This window comes from Glycine soja, chromosome 2, assembly GCF_004193775.1.
Source record: "Glycine soja cultivar W05 chromosome 2, ASM419377v2, whole genome shotgun sequence".
Taxonomy (NCBI): Eukaryota; Viridiplantae; Streptophyta; class Magnoliopsida; order Fabales; family Fabaceae; genus Glycine; species Glycine soja.
Genome location: NC_041003.1, coordinates 15,334,779 through 15,354,510, shown reverse-complemented (window position 1 = coordinate 15,354,510; position 19,732 = coordinate 15,334,779). Strand labels below are relative to the sequence as shown.

The 19,732-nt window shown below is 32.7% G+C and overlaps 2 protein-coding genes and 1 long non-coding RNA gene across 5 annotated transcripts; 2 read left to right on the top strand and 1 right to left on the bottom strand.

Annotated features, from left to right (window-relative positions):
* Nucleotides 1–525: 525 nt before the first annotated feature.
* Nucleotides 526–3,784, top strand: LOC114390234 (probable glutathione peroxidase 5). Its single transcript, XM_028350946.1, has 6 exons — nucleotides 526–739; nucleotides 944–1,020; nucleotides 1,175–1,236; nucleotides 1,328–1,446; nucleotides 2,857–3,024; nucleotides 3,421–3,784. Exons 1-6 carry the CDS (start codon nucleotides 686–688, stop codon nucleotides 3,451–3,453), a joined length of 513 nt encoding a protein of 170 aa, XP_028206747.1. The 5' UTR covers nucleotides 526–685; the 3' UTR covers nucleotides 3,454–3,784.
* A 7,377-nt stretch (nucleotides 3,785–11,161) lies between these two features.
* LOC114390218 lies at nucleotides 11,162–15,645 on the bottom strand. Of its 3 annotated transcripts, none has more exons than XM_028350922.1 (9): nucleotides 15,530–15,644; nucleotides 14,996–15,070; nucleotides 14,383–14,545; nucleotides 13,507–14,282; nucleotides 13,134–13,307; nucleotides 12,907–13,023; nucleotides 12,473–12,652; nucleotides 12,153–12,199; nucleotides 11,162–11,747 (listed from the first exon to the last, which is right to left on the bottom strand). In XM_028350922.1, exons 2-9 carry the CDS (start codon nucleotides 15,041–15,043, stop codon nucleotides 11,441–11,443), a joined length of 1,812 nt encoding a protein of 603 aa, XP_028206723.1. In that variant the 5' UTR covers nucleotides 15,044–15,070; nucleotides 15,530–15,644; the 3' UTR covers nucleotides 11,162–11,440. The 3 variants fall into 3 exon arrangements, with proteins under 3 accessions (XP_028206723.1, XP_028206728.1, XP_028206736.1); XM_028350927.1 differs by lacking the exon at nucleotides 15,530–15,644 and adding an exon at nucleotides 15,381–15,501; XM_028350935.1 differs by lacking the exon at nucleotides 12,153–12,199 and having other exon boundaries at nucleotides 11,574–11,747; nucleotides 15,530–15,645.
* Nucleotides 15,646–16,297: 652 nt separating this feature from the next.
* LOC114390211 lies at nucleotides 16,298–17,738 on the top strand. Its single transcript, XR_003661843.1, has 2 exons — nucleotides 16,298–16,698; nucleotides 17,288–17,738. It is a non-coding gene; the product is annotated as an uncharacterized LOC114390211 (long non-coding RNA).
* Nucleotides 17,739–19,732: the final 1,994 nt, after the last annotated feature.

Sequence of the window (19,732 nt, the reverse complement as noted above, 5' to 3'; positions counted from 1 at the left end):
CAAATATATTTTTCTCTTTTAATCCATACTTTTAGTTTATATTAAATTATCTTTATCGTCATCTTATATTAAATTATCTCTATCGTCTTCTAATATTAAATTAAGCATATCTCGTTTATAATTTTTGATATATTTTTTAATTTTTTAGAATAACTTTTATTTTACCCAAATTCAAATATAGCTCATGTAGTGGTCTTTAGCTTTTTTTTTTTTAGAGTAAATAAAATTCTATATATCATTAAAAGGAACTATTTTTAAACTAAATTTCTTTGTTCCCAGCCCGTAATACAAGATCATGCAAGCCATGATATGATTCCAGAGTGTAAGCTGATGAGTCAATGGTTTAAAAAAATTGAAGTGCGCAACATTGATTCATTGACGAGTTGAACATATTCGTTATAGCCGTGTTAGAAAAAGAACGCATTATTAAAATATTGGTACGCGTAGATTTAGTATCTGGAATCATGTTAATCAATAGAAAAAATAATGTTCAAATGGAATTTTTGTTCACTTCATTATCAAAGAGAAGAGATTTTGTGCCAACAAGTTGTTGAATCAGAATCCAGAATGAGAACACTATAAATGCTTCAACTCCTAAATTTGCAAGACAAACATAAAACAGACTTGCCTGTAAACCAGCAAAAGTGGTAGGAAGAGTCTTGAACATCTTGAAGACAGACAGAAAATGGGTGCTTCTCAATCAATCTCAGAAAAATCCTTTCATGAATTCACTGTCAAGGTACAGATAGTTAAACTACAGTCTCAAGAAACAAAGTCTAAAATCAGGGTGAAACTCATTAAATAAGTTGTAAAATCGACATAATTTTATAATTTTCAATTAGTAGAAAGTGTGTTTAAAATAAAGTACTATATTAATAGCATTTTTCTTATCATTATTATCTGGAAAATGTGTTAACATATTTGTTGATTGTGGGTGGCACAGGATGCCAGGGGCAAAGATGTGAACCTCAACGCCTACAGGGGGAAAGTTCTTCTTGTAATTAATGTCGCTTCAAAATGGTAGTTTTCATTTACTAACTCAACTTTCTTCTAGTGTTTCCTAGTTCCTTTCTTGATGACCAAAAAAAGAAAAGGGAAGAGAAAAAAATAGACTTCTATTCTTCTCCTTCTGTGGCTAACTGAACTCATACTCTTGAAATAAAATATAAAACAGTGGATTTGCGGATGCCAATTACACCCAGTTAACTCAGCTTTACTCCACGTACAAGAGCAGGGGTATGCTATTCATTTTCAACTTATTTAGATTGGTGGGCCTAAAATGAAATTGATCATAGTTGAGAAAATATCTTTTTTTTGGTGATGTTAGGACTTGAGATATTGGCATTTCCATGTAACCAATTTTTGAAGAAAGAGCCAGGGACAAGCCAGGAGGCACAAGACTTTGCTTGTACAAGATATAAGGCTGAGTATCCCATTTTTGGGAAGGTATGTTGTTTTTGTTTGTGTAGAATCGCATACTGACTTTATAATTTATGTCTACTTTTCCGTGAGATTTACATTACTGGGTATTTTATAGAAAAATGAATGAAAGGCAATAGCATAGAGATTTCTTGGTTCGATTTTTCTCATTGAGTGCAACTTGGTCCAGATATTTAAGAGGATGAGGATGTTATACTGCCAAAGGATAAGTTTGTGATATCTCTGCTGGACAACACTATATTATAGGAATTTTTTTAAGTATTATAGGATGTTATTTAAACCATAATTAGGATATATATATATATATATATATATATATATATATATATATATATATATATATATATATATATATATATATATATATATCCAATTATATATCCACAACAGAAAGAAATTATAGGTATTTAGTTAGCCTTGGACTACTAAGAATATGTTTGGAAACCTTTCAATTCACGTTTAACAGAAAAATATGACTTTTTGAGACACAAAACGTCAAAGCAACATGAGAAATTTTTTTCCTTGAACGCCAATTGTGTTTGGTTGAACTCTTACGCAAACACACTCTAAGTGTTTATAGTCCCGACTAATCTCTATATAAATCATGTATATTCATAATTTTTTAATTTATAAGAAAGAGATAACAACATTTGATTATACGTGACAAGTTCCAACTTTTAATTTGAGTGGTAGACAATTAGAGAAATATCTTATTCTAAAGATATCTAATTATAACATTAAACATTCTGTTGCATGCCTTACTACTCACCTGTTTGATCCAACCCTGCAATTGTATTAGAAATTGAACCGACCGACACGCACACATGAGCCAATAATGTTCGATGTTTGTCGGAAGATTAGATGATATCGTCTGTGTGACAGTAACGAATAACAACAATTATGTAAAAGAAAAAAGAACATCGTTCATTATCTTTCCCGTCTAAACTAAACAGAGGCTAAAAAAACATAGTAGTTTTTTTTGTCAGTGAACACTAAACAACGTGAACAATACCCTACTGAATCTAGCAATTTTTGGTTAATTTTTTATAATGCTTGTTATGGGTAATCATATCCCTAATGAAATACCATTGACACAGTTACGTTCCAATTGCACCATCAAATAATTGATGAAAACATTTTGTAGTTTAATGATTTTCCTATGAGGAATGTTAATAACATTCTTTTCTAAACATATTATTTAATGTTAATAACATGTTAAAAAAAGTGTGTGAGAGCATATAATTTATATCACATTATGATACAAGTACCACGTGGGGCAGCAGTTTTACCCGTAACTTTTTAATCACCTATCTATTTTTTTTTTTTTTTTGGATACTTTTTATCACCTATCTATCTATCAAACATTGGGTTATTAACCTTACCATACTCTTTAAATTTGTTTTTAATTATATGTAGATACGTGTGAATGGATCAGATACTGCACCAGTCTTCAAATTCCTGAAAACGCAGAAATCTGGAGTTATGGGGTCAAGAATCAAATGGAATTTCACAAAGTTTTTAGTCGATGAGGAAGGCCGTGTCATCCAACGTTATAGCCCAACCACCAAGCCATTAGCCATTGAAGTACTCTCTCTCTCTCTCTCTCTCTCTCTCTCATGCATGTGAAATACTAGAAGGGAGAACGCTAATTATTAAGAAATTAAAAATATTTTTAATATAATACGTAAAGTTATTAATATACTTTACCATAATTTATAATATTTTTTTGAGTAAATAATTTATGTTCTAATGTAAATTTTTTTATATTATTATTCAATCATAAATTATTATTTATAGCAAATATTGCGTAAAATTTTTATATTGTTAATATATAGAAATTAAACTCTAATATTTTATTTACTAGCTCTTTAATATCAATTAAACACTTGTTATTAGCCAGATTCATATATACCGAAATGTGCTTATTATCCTTGATACTTGAAATTAATTGGCAAGTTGTTGTGTTGTCATCTTTGACAGAATGATATCAAGAAGGCATTGCGGGTGGCTTGAAAGACGACTGCACAATTATTTCAAGCCATTGTTCGTGTTGAAGATATCTGAAACCAAAAAGAAGTAAAAGAAAAGATTATGTGATTGATGTTTATTCTATTGATTATTTAACGCATATTTATGTCCATGGTTTTATTTGTGATGTTGTATGAAATTTATTTTCAGCCTCTCGATATCAATTATCTGTTAAAGTGGATTCCAAGGAAATTGATTATTCAATTTTTTGTCAAGTAAACGTATGTCACTATGGGCATGTTTTGTTGGGGAGGTGCTATCTCTAAGTAGTTGCATGTCAACAAAAACTCGTGAAATAAAACAGTGCTTCATTTTCTCTTTTTTAAAAATAATTTTTTATTCTAACCACACCCTAGTAGAAATATGAATTATTTTGGCTGGAGAATGCAGTATATAATTTTCTTTATCAAGATTGCGGGGGTATATCTTTCTCTTCTTTTGGTGTGAAATTAGTTAACTTTAACCGCGTGGTATTTATATTGAATTTTGCGCTAGTATAGTATGCCCTCATGAAACTTTTTTTTTTCTTATTTCTTTTAAGAAATGGCCACATGAACCTTAGTTTACTTGTTTATCCATTCATATATTTGGTTTTTTAGCCTTTTTTATTTTAAAACTTTGGTTATTTTATAATTTCAAGATATAATTCTACATTTTTTTTCAATTATACCATTTCATATAATGGAGTAACTTTTTTTTATAAATACATATAATGGAGTAATTAAAAAATAAATTAATAATTTTAATATCACAAAAGCATTTATATTATAATATTAATACTTAGTAGTATACTTGACAAAGACATGATTCTCGTAATGATTGAAATACTTATGAGGCGTAGGTACGATTTCTTTATCAACAAGTTTCATGAAACCTATGCATAATACTATTGCAAGTGATGATTCAAGCATACATGCAAGATATCGTTATCTTTATGTGAGATAATATTCCTTCTCCCTTATTTAATTTTGTTTTATTTTCAAGAGAGGGATAGCATCTCGGCCGCAAATGGAAATTCCCTTGAAATCTACGTCCATTAGTGTCCTCAATTATTTTGTTTTCTTTTCTTGAGTCTAGAGACAATCTTTTAGTCTTCTATGTATCAAGACAATCTAACTGTGACTTTAGACCAAAGTTATAGTTTTCACCCGGCAAATGGGGTACACAATCACACGGCTGAACCACAAATATCTTATCCTTTCAATTTTTTTTACTCATCCACTCAAGGACATGAAAAGCTTTGTTTGCACAATTTCTCTTACTATTTTTTTTCTCTTTACATTACTACTTTTGGTCTTTTTATTTAAAAGATGTTTTAATTCTTTTTTTTATAAGACCGTCCAAATAATCTACAACATTAATTACCTTTTTTTTAACAAAAATATTCTTAAATAGAGATGCATCATTAATTAAGTGCAAAGAAATGAGAGAATGGAATCTCAATAGTTTTATTTTTTAAAGATAATTCTGAATAAAAATTATATAAATTGTTGAAAATTTTTATGTTACCAACTGATTAAGCAAATTTCTTAATTTAAAGTAGTTAAAATGATGGTATATATAAGATTAGAAGTAATAACTCAAATATGTACACTATGTTTGTAGTGAATGGAAGGAAAGAAGAGAGATAAAAAGAAAAATAGAGAGAGAAAATAATAGATCTAACAAATGACATAATGAAAAATTATAAAAAAAGAAATAGAAAAAATAAGATGAAAATGAGACATGAAATAAAATAAATGCATAATAGTAATAACCCTTCAGATATTAACAAAAAAAGAAAACTAATGTATGCATGACAATGTAAGTAATGAATGGATTAATTAACAATTATTTATTGTTAATTGATCAACATCTTGACTTACTTCGCCAATGCATAAGTTTTTATTATTATTTAGAATGAAATGTTCTTATATTTTAGGCCAAGGAAACCTACTTGAATTTTCGAGTTTCTTCCCCACACGAAAAATCAGAAAAGAGTGTTGCACGTGGGCCGGGTCCCGTGACAGAAAACTCATAGCCAGAGACACACGTGTAAGTGTGAAGACGCATAACCCAATAGCTCAATCTTATCAAGGCTGGCCCAATAACGTTCACGATGTCTACTTTTGGAATAGCAGACACAGCGATGTGGGACTTAATCTATTTAAATGTGAGAATGATAACACGTTTTTGGAAGATGAAATTCACCACGACGCTCCTCAACAACATTAAGGAATTTGACGTGGTTCATTGATTCCGGCAACGACAACGACTTGGTTCTGCTTTGAGGCAACACAGTACACGTGATCATGGCCACTACTAGAGGGCACAGAAGAATTTGGCTTCAACAAAATGTTCTTTGAGAACACATGATTATGTTATGGCCTCGTGTGGAAAAAAGCATGTTCTATTTTAGGTGTATTCAACATCAATATGAGGACTAATACATTAATTGTGTCACCAGTAGTATCCAAGTGTATGAATGTTATTCACCCCAACCAAATTTTATGTGAAATCTCTCTCAAGTTCTCTTCTTTTTCCTTTACTTTTTCTTTTTCCGGCCGGGGGGTAATGTGCTATGCTAGTAAAAGCTAGTGCTTTTGTGTTTGGATTGTCCTTCACTGGGGTTATGATATCTGAGTGATGACAGTGTTAGTTAACTACCAGTATATGAAAAAAATGATATTAAATATCATATGGAATTTGAGGTCATTAATTTTAACTATTCCTGAGAGGGGGAATATTTTAACATTGGCACAAGGGACAAAAGGCAATGTCGTCAGTATTCTACAAGAATCGTGTACAACTGTACATGAGTCAGCTTGTTCATGCAGAATAATTGTGGTTTGTCATGAGAAATTGAGAATCATGTCAACCATGGCTTGGACTTAAACACTGTATGTAGCATCATCATGTTGAGAAAATTGTTATATATATCCTTCTGGAGTTTCGTACTCTAGAAACAAATTTCCACCTTTAGTTTTTCTTAATCATTCTTACTTTTCCACACTTAAAATCAAGGGCTAAGATATTTTCGTAGAGGAAGAAATTTCTTACTCCTGGACCTCTTGTGCCACATGGGACAAGTGGCAGCTCCATTTAAGGATCATAAAATATTTCTTTTGCATATACGAGTCATATGCCTTTGAGCCTTTTGGTAGTAAGATAATGTTGTTATTTAGTCATGATGACATCTACCATATTTCATCCACCGACTGGTTTAATATTTTATTTGACCCATAAATGGGCAGATTAAGAATGGTTAGACCTATAACCTATTGTATAACAGCCATTAAGAAGAAGAAAAAACTGTCATTAAGAATGTCTTAATTTGCAACCAACTTACCACACTGAATGTATTCATATTATTTTACATTATCACCATTCATTGGTCATCCTTTTTTTTCCATATAGATACAAGGGGCTCCCATTGATGTCTTATTTAAATACGCAAAAGAAAATAAAACAAAAAAGAAGATAACATACAATGTAGCAAAGTAGATGCAGACACATCCCACAAAAGAGATAGGCATTAACAATGGGGGGACAAAGGGTGACCCTTGGGTTAGTAATAGTGGATGAGTAGTCCCTCTCAAGCGTGTTTGGCAAAGGAGACAAGCTCATGGGTGTAACTTTGTCATCTTAGGTGGATTAGTGGGACATGTCCCAATGCTGCAACCATGGGCCAGAACATACCATCCACCACAAATTTGCTTCCTTCATATCTTCAAATTCTTCCCCCTATATATATGTGGTTAAGTCTTCCCCCTTGAGAGCATTCAGACCACATACACACACAGGTTTAGTTTCCAATTAATTATAAGTCCTGAGAATAACATCACAGTTCACACAAATTAACAAAAGCAAATGGCAGCTAATATATTCTCTGTTAGGGGTTCAAAGATTCGGTCATGGGAGAGGTGTTCAAAACAAGTTCGGCAGCAGAGGACAAGGCTTTACATAATCTGGAGATGCACTGTGTTACTATTGTGCTCGCACGAGTGAATTATCATTAATCAGAGCTTGGTCTTGGGTGGTGCCAGTGTGCCACACTATGCTCAAGCAGAATTTGGGGTTCGTTTTTGCTGAAAACCATGCTGAGAGAGAAGAGATAATTGTACCCTCAGGGAACTTTTGGGGTGTCAGTACAGTAAAAGAGTCAAAAGTGGCATAGTTTATGTTAGGGATAGGGTAGGTAGGTAATTAAAGGGGCTATATGAAGCAGGTGTTCCTGCTGAACATGTATATTACAAATTAGCCTTTTTATAATTCAAGTTGAAGATACAACTCAGCCTCTCATGTCTAATTTTTTTTGTTAGTTAATCGATAAAGGTTAGTTTATTAGTTTTGTTAGAAATATCATTAAAAGGAATTTGATCCTGTCACCTCTCCCTTCTCCCTTCACACTTAAGCTCTTCTTTCAAACTATCAAGCTAACATTATATCTTAGAGTCTCATGTCTAGTTGTTTTTGATATCACACACTTACATAATGACACACAAACACAACCTTACCTTTGCCTTTTAGTTTTATCACTTTTGTGCGACAACATCATATTTCCCAGGCTTAATTTTTCTAGAGTGAAAAAATTACAATCCCTTAATGTGACTCTGAAACTTGTTGACTTATTCAGAGAAGTTTCTTGCTGAAATAAATAATAAATCAATCCATAAACCAGTTGTCCATAATTATTTGCAACTGTTTGGAAGTCAATGGATTGGCAACAGTTCCTTACCAACCCATGACTAGGGATCACGTACCACTCGAGTCACTAGGCCAAAATGCTGATGTTCAAAGTTCTCTAATGAGCCTTCAAGTCGGATGCACAAAAGAAGTTGTTACCTGCAAAAATTCCAATGCTCAAGTCACTGAGTGTGAAATTACAGTCGATGAATTATAAGGTTTGTTTGGTGATTGAAAATAAAAGGGGGAGAGAGGTCATTAGTTTGAATTCCTCTTGCTAACATCCTAACAAAACTAAATATTAACATTTGTCGATAAAAAAAATAAAAATAATGCAAGAATGAAAGTCTAAGAGGTAGTAATTGGGGTTCAAATAATATCTCCTTATGTGTTGTTAGGTCACTTTTATTGGTCTTTTTACTTATGTTGATAAAATTTACCCTTAAGCGAGAAGGTAGAAGGCTTGAGTTATTCCAAGGTTGTTTGACGGCAGTTCACCTTGTGTTGCTTGGTTCTGGTCTCAGGCGACTTGAGCTTATTGAGTCAAGTTGGACATGTGCTAGGTCAGGTTTGGAGCACCAACAATTTCTAATGACACTAAGTCAAATATAATGGATTAATTTGCAATTGCATTTTACCTTCAGTTTTGATATTCAAATTTATTTTGTAAAGTGTTACTGAGCTTACTAGGAAGGAGGAAGCTAATAAAGTTCATAACTTTCAACACTAAAGTCTTGTTTAAATAATTTTTTTTAATAGATATTTATAAGAGAAGAAAATAAGAAAATAAAATAAATAAAGTTTTTCTCATAAATTAAAATTAGCTTAACCACGAATTAATTTATAGAAATTCACTAGGGCCGGCCTAGTGATAAAAATTTGGATAATTTGTACAAGCTCATTTATTCAAATCAAACCTTATTGTCACCGTTTGTGCACTAAAAGAACTTAACCTATAGAAAATTTTATTTAACTTTTATAAAATTCAAATTTAATTTATATAAGTTAATTTTAACTTATCAATAAAAAGACTTAATTTATTTTATTTTCTTATTTTGGTTTCTGAAAAATGATTATTAATAAGTTTTTATAAAAAGACCTGAAAACTAACCACTTTTTCTAGGAAAGGGAGAGACGGGGGATTTAAGAATCTAGAACAATTGATATAGCATTTTGTGTCATTTTTCACGAGCAGCCAATGTAACTTTAAAGCTAGCAATAAAATATATACCAAATTACTTTGGAATGGAATATGATGGCATCCAAAACATAAGTAGCAAATAGCCGAATAGCAGAAGGCATGAAAAACACGAATGTATATAAAAAGAAAACCTGCTCTTTGGTCACACACACGAACCGGTGGTGGAACAACCTAATCATCCACACACAAAATATCTCTTACCTGACCTGCAACAATCTTTAATTCCCTTCTGTCTTTTTCTTTCAGTATTTCATTCACAACACAATCAAATGGACATGTCTGATAAATGATGTTTTTAGCTTCGCATAGCAAGAACTTACTTTGTCAGAGTTTGCAACTAAATTCCACTCCATGTTAGTTAAAGATTGGCTTGATTACAATTTTGTTCTCCTTATCATTCTCAATTTGCTCCCTCTTTTCTTTTTCTTTTTCCCAAAATGTTATTTCAATTGTGCAATTTTAATTTATATGTTAACTTACCACATTATTCTTGATATACTTGCATAATAGTTCAATAGAGTATCCCTCCAACATTTTCATCAAATATTAAATGTCAAGTTAACGCATGAATAAAAATTACACGATTAAAATAGTAGAGGAACAAATTTTTGAAAAAAAAAAAGTGAGACTTATGAAATGATGATAGTTAAAAGACTGTCTAAAAATAAAAAAAAATAAAGAAAAAATATTGGTCGACACCTCCAATCTACATAATTCCCAGTGAGAGAAAAGGGATGCTATTTTCTTTTTGTTACACGGATAAATGTTATTTATACAACAAACTTTTACAACTAAAAGAGAGAAAATGGAGAAATTTGAGATGCCAAGCTGCCACCATACCAAGTTTGAAGCAAGCAAATTTCAAGTTCAATCAGATAGCCAAGTTAAGAAAAATTTGTTTTAGATAAGCTTAAATATTTTTTCATTTTTAGAATTTAATGTTTTTTTTCATTTTTATTCTTGTTAAAAAAAATTATTTTAATCCTTACAAAATATGTTTCCTTTTTTTTTAGTTCTTGTTTTAGATATTGTAAAAAAACACTATACATATCATTTTGAGGAAAAAAACAAAACAAACATTTTGCAAGAATTAATACCAAAAAAAAAATAACAATAAAATGAAAAAAATACTAAATTATTATAACGAAAAAAATATTATTTAAATCTTTTATTTATAATCATTTAACCGAGTAGATCAATTCGATTCAAGTCTTTAAAAAATAAGAGACTCATTGAATTGACCGAATTTGCAGTTTTCCAATGTGAATCAATCCGAATATTTCTTTTTGAATCGGTTCAGATCGATCATGTTCTCGGTTGATTCAGACCCATGATCACACCTGCCATTATATACTCAAGCTATGACAGTTCTATATGAATTTGACTAACGTAGGCTCATGCACCAACCGGATCCAGATCCTCTGCAATGAATCTTAACAATTGATCATTGATGTATATTTTTACTTAAAACAAACATTGATAAATAAAATTTAAAAAAAGTGCATTCTCTGCAGTTACTTTCCACCCGCAGGAGTTTCGCACGATTCTCTCTACAGTGATATAAAACAACGGCACAAATTATTTTCATATAATTTATATTTTTAGCAATAGTTGGATGCAACTGCAAGATGGTTGATCCTGCATAATTCACTAGTCACATGTTTATTTGGTTTATCACGACGTTTTGTAGGTACACTTGGGTCACCAATTATTCCACATCGATCATTCACATCACCCAAGTTTTCTGAATAGATCTTACTGCTTAGTGCTTAGCAGCTTATAAACCCAGAATAGATCATTCACGTCGTTCGGTTGTACAGCCGTCTCAGTAATTAAATGAAGATAAAGATAAATCAATCACCATTACAGAAGAGAAAGAAGTAATCTAGTAATTCCCTGTGACGTTTTCTATACAAAATCTGGAAAACAATGAGAACCCAACCTCGAGAACGTATATAAAAATTGTATGCATGCTAGTATGCTACTGAAACATAAAGCAAAATCATCCAAGGATTCTAAGGTTTTATTTTGTTGTATAAACAATATAGCATTAACTCCTATGTTTTTCCACTCTCAGCAGAACAAATAGTCAGTAAACTCCGGAATTCAGTCCGACAAAATATACCACCCATCATCAAGAAGAGCATTGTGATCAGCTTTGGATTTTTCTTCCTCGTCGTGCCCACTCTTGGAAGAAAGGCTTTCAATTGAGGCTGTCCGGCTTGTCTTCCGTATTTCAGATGACTCACTATGCTCGGAACCTGCATCAGATGCCAATGTTTTGTGGGAAGATCCTGATGAAGCTAACTTGCAACTAGTCTGGCTTGAGGTGAAGGATTTACTCAGTGGAAGATTTGCATCAAATTTCTCTTTTAGAAGCTTAATATCCTGACATATAACAGAGATTTCTCCTCTGTAAAGTTAAATGAAAAGTAAATATTAGATTGGAAAGTACAAAAATATCACAACCACAAAAAGTCAAATTTCATAATATAGTCACAAAGATATGCATGCTGAGGGAAGAAAGGAAAGAATCCTTAAGTCCTAGTTAGGCTGGAACAACAAATTCAGAAAAATTAGGTAAAAAAATTGCCTTCCAGTACAACAGAATGATCATATAAAATGTAACTTCACGGCCATAATGAAGATTAATTTTTACATAAAAAAGGATGACAAACATTCCTATAATAATCTGAAGCCGACAGTAAGTTTCACAAAGAATTAACAATTAACAGCAAAGGCAATTGGATTAAAACAATATTAATACCAGAAACAGGCAGAAAAATGCAACTACATTTTAAACAGAAAAACAACTTACTGCAACATATCAACAACCCGCCCACGATCAATTAGGAACTCCTGTAACTGAAGATGGAAAGGAGGAAAAAATCATAAAATATTAAAAAATTAAAGAAAGAAAAATGGTCTCTAAATTGAGTTTGCCTCTAAAGTGAATTAGGGTGTACCATTCCTTAATTTAATTTAAAGTGAATTATGATCTTAAGTTCTTAACCCTCTACTAAAGATTTAAGGGTTGGATGGATATACAACTCTTCACTATAAAACAAGCTCACATTAAAGGAGTTTTGTCCAAAATATTACATGAAATGGTTTAGAAACCAGAGAAACACTAGTAACCTTTGAATTCTCCTCTGCCTCCTGCTGTAGTCTTTGTGATTCGTGTACTACCTTCTCCACCAGTCTCTCCTGTTCAACAAGAGCCTTCCGTGCAGATTCCTCCTTTTCCAGCTTTAGTTGCTCAGCTGCTTTCCTCAGTTCTTCTGCTGCAGCTAGTCGCACTTCAAGAATGTGGCGGATCTGGAATCAGGAGATGAACCACATAAGTTGCTAGTAATTTTATTTCTTTAACATCAAGTTAAGAAATTAAATTGCACAACGAAATAGGCTTTCAATTCATAACCAATATTTTTAAATTGCATGCTTTCTAACAGAGATGATTATGATTATTAACAATAGTCAGGAAGGAGTTCAAGGTATTCTGAAATGCAGGAATATGTGCAGCAATGGTATGTTGATTAAATTTCAAATGAACACACTAAATTGTAAATTACCTCATCGAGAATTGCAAGAGACCTGTCCCTTTCATCAGACAAGCCGAGCAAGCGTGATTGAAGTTCCTTCAGTTCAGTTGTGAGAATTGCTTTTTCCCCATAAACTTCTCCAGAATGCTGTAAGAAAATGTCAAGGATAAATATTTTTTGTTCATCACATAAAAAAATAATGATGCCAAAGATTTTTGTAACTTTTAGATCTATAAATTTTGTTAATATATACAAACCATGTCATTCGCTTCGTTAGCTTGCACCACCATAGTTTTGTACTCTTCTATCCTGGCCAGAATATTAGACCCTCCAGTAGCAGCTTCCATATTAGCCTGCTCTGCAGCTTTCTCCTGAAGTTCCACTTCTCTCATTAAGTTGATAAGAGATTCCATTGATGAAAACAACATTTTCTGCATCAGTGACAAATAGTCTTAAGATGGCAGAAGTATTAATGACATACACATAGATACTCTATCATCTAATCATCAATAAGATGCCAAGTTATCATTTAATATAGGAGCGATTTTAATGTCACCTTCACAATTTCTCCCACATATGATATATCATTATAAATAACATCCAAATATAAAAATCTAGGACTAATAATACCTTGTTAGTTTTTGCCTCATCAATGATTTCCTCAAGCAGATCAATCCTGCATACATGACTATATTGGCTACCTGCATTCTTTGCACCAATATCATCTTCGACATCACTAGTATTGTCACCAGTACTAGAAGAACCAGCAACCAATTCTGATTGAAGACTATCTTTATAATTTAATGCATCGCCTTGAACATGACAAACTTTTGGAGCCTCTGAAGTTTCCAACTCAATCAAGTATGTTTCACATTCTTCCAATCTGTGACTTGTAGTGGCATCATAATCATCAACTAAAGAACTTACAACTTCTAACCACCCCATTTCATTTGAATCGTTTCCAATTCTATTGCCATCACCATTATTGGAAGCAGCCTCCTTGCTAAGGTTATTATGCTTAGGTTCCATCTCTTGACAAATACCAGAAGATATCAAATTTTCACAATCAACATCAACAAATCGTCTCTCAAAATTTTCATTATCTTCCTGACTAAAGCCATTTGACATCTCCTGAGCAATCTCATTCAAGGTCTCTCCACTGAAGTTATCTTCAGCATTCTGGTAAATATCTAGCTCCTTAATATCATTCATTTCAAGAAATTTATCAGTACCATCATTTGACATTGTAGACTTGTCCAGAGCCTCATTCAGATCTGGTACAAAAGAATAATCAGCTGTTTTGATAACTTCTACAGATATAGAATGTGGAGCAGAGGAAGGCCCCACAGTTACGTCATCAACAAGCTGACGGTGCCTCAACCTATTGCCTTCCTCCTCACTTTCAACTACAGATTAAACATGTCATGAGAAATATATCAGTAAACAAGTTCAATGCAAACAAGGTACAGTTACATAGAAATGAATGTAAGTAATAAGCAACTGCACCTTCAACATTTAGTGAGGCTACATAGTTATTGTGCTGTGGAGGAATTGCAGCAGGTAATTTTTTGGACATGAATGGGATGACTTCTGCAATAACTATTCCAGCCGCTAGATCAGCATCCTTTGGGTGTTCAATAGCCACAGCTCTCAGTAGCCTGGGATCAACCTGTTTAGTGCAAAATGATAAAACACATGCATCATTTAGGATGAGGTATTCATATCAAGTCAGTCACATTCCTAGATTAGTACATCTTTTTAAATACTCTTAAGATTTCAGAAAGTTCGATGATTTAGATAATTGTTGGCATCTGGAAGCTCATTCATGACATATTTTTTTGCTGATCATGTTTTGTGACGCAACCAATTACCAGTCCCTCCCACCAAAAACAGGAAGTAATAGTTACAATAGAAACAATATTCGTTCATCCAAATTATACCTGTTCATGCACATAATGATCAGCTAGAGAGTCCAATTCAAAATCTTTAATTTTATTTGATTAATTTTATATTTGAATTCCCTATCAACTTCACAATTCATAACTATAATGCAAAAACACTAGATCAAAGAGCAACCAATAAGTATATTTCAAACAAAATAAGAAGTGAAGAGTTATACCTGCGGAAATATCTCCTGCAAGCTTCTATAGACAGAATTGAAACCCATGATCAAGATTGGCTGTCTGCAAAGCACCTGAAAAAAAAAAGAGATTTTTATTTTTATTTTCAAATCGATATTTTAATTGTATAAACAATAGAAACACGTAAAACGATTAAAACCGAAAAGCGATGAAAAATTAGGGTTCATGAAATCATGCATTGTGAATGGAATTCGCGTAAAAAACGACACTCAGGAACCCTAAGTTAGGTGATTGAATATGCAAAATGAAAAGTTCTTTCTTCACTCTCCCCCCCAAATAGTTTCTCGTTTATTTTGCTAAACCCGTTGTTGGTAAATAAAAAAATCGCTTGCTAATGTTAAAGTGAAAAACCCTGTGACTCACGTAAGAAAGGAAAAAAAAAACGAAACCCTCAGAATCGGATAGCTTAATTTCTAGTATATGGCTAAATATGATATGAGAAGCAAAGAAATTGGGAAGCGAAGATCGAGAGAGAAAGAGAAATAGAGAGGGTGGTAGAGAAGGAGAAGGACCTTGACCAGTGTAAGAGTGGAATTGAATTAAGGAGCACACGTAAAATGCGCAATTTCCTATTTCTCTGGAAATACGGAAAGTTACCAAGCTAAGGTATTGGATATTTAATCTGAATTTCATCAAAACGGAGGGTGTTTCAGTCCAAAATATTGTTGCATGGCCAAAAAATACGGGGTCAAATCAAAGCATGGTGCTTTTATTTTGATTATTTAAAATAAAGATAAGATATAGAGATCGTTTATCTTTTATTTAAAATATATTTTATTTTTTAGTTAAAGCCTATAATGATATTGAATTTATCTTTATAGTATTATAATAAATCTGATTTTTTCTTTGCATTGAATGAGTGTGTTTGCGAGAGTCATTTTTATTTCTAAGAAACCATTTTTATGAATTTTTTCTTAAATGAAAATGTTTGAAGGAATTATTATCACTTATGCATATTGTTCTAATATCAGCACATTTGTTTTTTTTTTTTCATTTTTTTTTCTTTTTAAATACAGTATTACATTTTAAGATTTGTTTGAGAATGGTAAAAAGTTGGGCGTTTGGTCTGGTCATAAATTTGAAATTATACCTGAAATAAATATAAAAATAAAATCTTAACGAATTAAAATATTTTTTTGATATATAACAAATCAAATTATTATTTCATTAAAATTGAACTATTTTAATCTAATGAGATCTAATAAGTTACCCAATTAATTTTGAACTAATATAAAACAGATCTATTAAACTGAACTAATTATGTGTTGAAAATTCAACATCAAAATCTCTTATCTCTTATCAAGTTTTTGAAAGAATGTTTCTATCATTCCCATTTTCTTCTGAAAATACGTGAATTAGTGACAGCCAAGCCCATTTCTCTCTCAGCTTCCCAGTGTCGTTTCTGGAGTTGGTCAATTGAGCGAAGGGCTGAAGAGGAGAGTGGGCGTTTGGGGATTAGGGTTAGGCCTAGTTTCAACGTGGAACTTCCACCGGGGTTTGTGTTGAAGAAGGAGATGAGGATGTGTCTGATTTGGACCAGGCTTCTAGAGAGAAGGAGAAGAGGTCCGTTGGAGTGTTCCATGAGCTGTTCTCACTTTCCTTGCACAAGAGGATAGGTTTTCGAATGCGTTTTCCACCACTTTTACTAGGAATTCGGGGATATTCTATTTGTCCTTGAAAGGTTGTATGATTGTTAGTCTTAAGATGCATGAATTGTTGCAGAAAAATTGCATGGTTGCCTCTTAGGACTCTGTTATTGAAAAATGCTCCAGTAACAAGTTTTTGGGTTAGTAATATGTCTAGGGATCATTTTTCCCCCATGTTTGCATTGTTGAGACCAATTTTAAATATGGAGGGTAGGGAGGGATTGTTGTTTATATAATGTTCCCTTTTACAGTTTTACTTGTGATGGTGGTTAACACAGTTAACATAATGTCAAAATGTCAGAATCAGAAATCAAAGTATTACATTGTATTCCTTGAAATATTTTTTGTTTCAACTTAAAAATATTCCTTGAAAATGTTGGTAGCTTAGTATTTTCAACATATTCCATCTTGTTAAACTGCACTTATATCGTAAATTTGCCATAGTACTTGAACTATTTGACAACCAACTTTATCAGTCTTTGAGATGCATGATAAAATATCTAAGTTGGACTTGCTAGAAGGAGGTTGTGAATGAACTTGTATTTACCTTTATCCAACTCATTGGGCTATGAAATTTACGAATTTAAGAATACAGTACACCAAATAATGCTTCTGGTCTCACAGATCAAGCCTGCAGTATATCGTTGGAGGTCACAAATTGTGGAAAACGCTGAAGTTCTGCTGGATGTTCCTCTGATAATTCAGAGGGTAGGAATACACATTGTATATCTGCTAAGGATGGAAGAAATGAATTGCATTATTGGAAGATGATCAAATTCTTCTACCAAATTACCTTGAGCTGCAATGACGTATTTGCATTTCATGTTTCAAGAAACAGCTGGAAACCGGCTAAGGAAAGTGTAAAGAATTTAAATTTGCCATGCTATCATGCATGTTACGTAATGGTAAAGTTATTGCCTCGTAGCTTGGAGGTTACAAGTTCAAATCCTAGAAATAGTTTGGGGATAAGGCTCTGGATTACCCTGCTATATGTTACTTCAAGAACGGCTGTTTCCTAACTGTCATCTAACTACTATTTGAAGGCTCTACAATAACACTTCTTTTGTTTGTGTGCTTGTGTGTATTAACAATTTTTCTTTCAAAAGGATATAGTTAGAAATCTTCTCGTCTTTCTTTTGGTTTATCTTTGTGAAAGTTATGGTTATCAGATTATGTTGAAGTACTTCGTACTTTAACAGACACTCTGGAAGTTGTTGGATGAAGATTTTGGATCATCAACAAGGAGTGTGCAGGTGAAAGCAGAAAATGGTCTTCTAGCTCTCAATCATTAACCCTGCGACTAGCATGAACCTAATAGGTTACAAGCAGCAGGCAAACAATTTTTTCGTGAAGGCTCTATGTATTTTCATCAGTTTGTTTCTCACATTAAATATCTTCAAATTTATAGGACCTGCTAGAAAAGTCCCTGTCACTCGTATCTTCTGCATGTTATTAATTTGCGCATTATCTAATGCACCTCTCACCTTTGTGAGATGAGTTGTTTATGATATTTTTATTGAAGTAAAAGTAAAATTTTCATCTCCCTTATTGAAAAAGTTTTTGTGGAAAATTTGTTGAAAAACATTCCCAAGAAACATTATTTTTCAGGAATTTTATTTTTTAAAACTGATGTGAAAATGGAAAATTAAGATTTTCAACGCAAGATTTTCAGAAAACTCAACTTCTCCCCTGCAAAATGCCTCATAGTTGTCACCTACAAAGTCATCACACTAAATGGATGACAAATAATGAAATAGCAAAGCAAGCAGGTCCTCCACGTATTCTCTCATTTTATATTATCATAATTCATCTAAATAACAACATACTTGGAACAAGCTTATGAATCTGCAAGTATTTAAGCGGTTCTACTTCTAAGGGGCCATATATGAAAATTAACACGCTTCTGGGGTTCCTATGCATTAACTGAACTGAAGAGAAAAAGAAGAGATACAAAATGAAGAGAGTCAAGATTTTCAATTTAAAAACTATGGCTCTGACATTTGTGGCATTTGTGCCAAAGATGGAGAGCCAGATCATGCCACCAGTTATTCCTTTTCCACCACCATCTCTTCACCCACTTTGTTTATCCCAACTAGCACTAGTAAGCTATGCTTGTGCAATGTTGCCTCCAACCACAACACCACCACCTTCACCACTCACATCTCCACCCTCTCCTTCATCCCCAAGTGATGATGAGGGACACAGGAATGACCAAAATCATGGTCACCACCAAACTTCTCAAGAAGAAAACTGTTGCCGGTGGGCTAAGGAAATGGACAACCAATGTGTATGTGAATTCCTACTTCTATTGCCTCCCTTCCTTACTAGACCTTTGCATCAGTACTCAATCAGCATTGGAGAATCGTGTAATGCCACTTACTCGTGTGGTGGGCCTATATGATAGACAAACTTGCGTTTTGATATCAAGAAATTTTAGTTGTGGAGAAGAATAGAATCTTGTGTTCGGTTTTATGGGTTGAACTTATGGTTATCGTTCCTGATTCGTTATGTCATCGGGTGTTAGAAACAAAGTGTGCTGTAGCACTCTAAAAAGAGTCGAAAAAGAAAAGGGCAATTGTAGGCCTATAGCACGGTTCGTATAATTATAATTACCTGAATTTATATTTAATGTGAATAAATAAGTACTACCGCATCATTTTTAGTTTTTTCTAATAAAGTTAAAATCACCAAGATATATAGCTATTGGACAAAAGATAAAATTAGTTTCTTAATTAACAAAAACCCATTTCTGTGGCTTGATTACTGATTATCTCTTTACCACAACTTATTGATCGGTACTATTATCATCTTATGAAAAAGTTCCCTTTCTACATGTAAATCCATCAGAGAAGACAAAGTCAAACGCATGCAATTGGTAGAAGAAAGGAACTGTTCTTTCACTCATACCGGTTGGTGTATTTACCAACATTGTTTCGTGTAAACAAATAAGTAAAAAGACGTTTACATTTCCAAACAATAATAATGCGAATGATATAATAACCCTTCCTAATAGTGGAAAGGAGAGAACAAAATAAAGTATCCACAACCCTTTTGAAATCCAGGGATCCA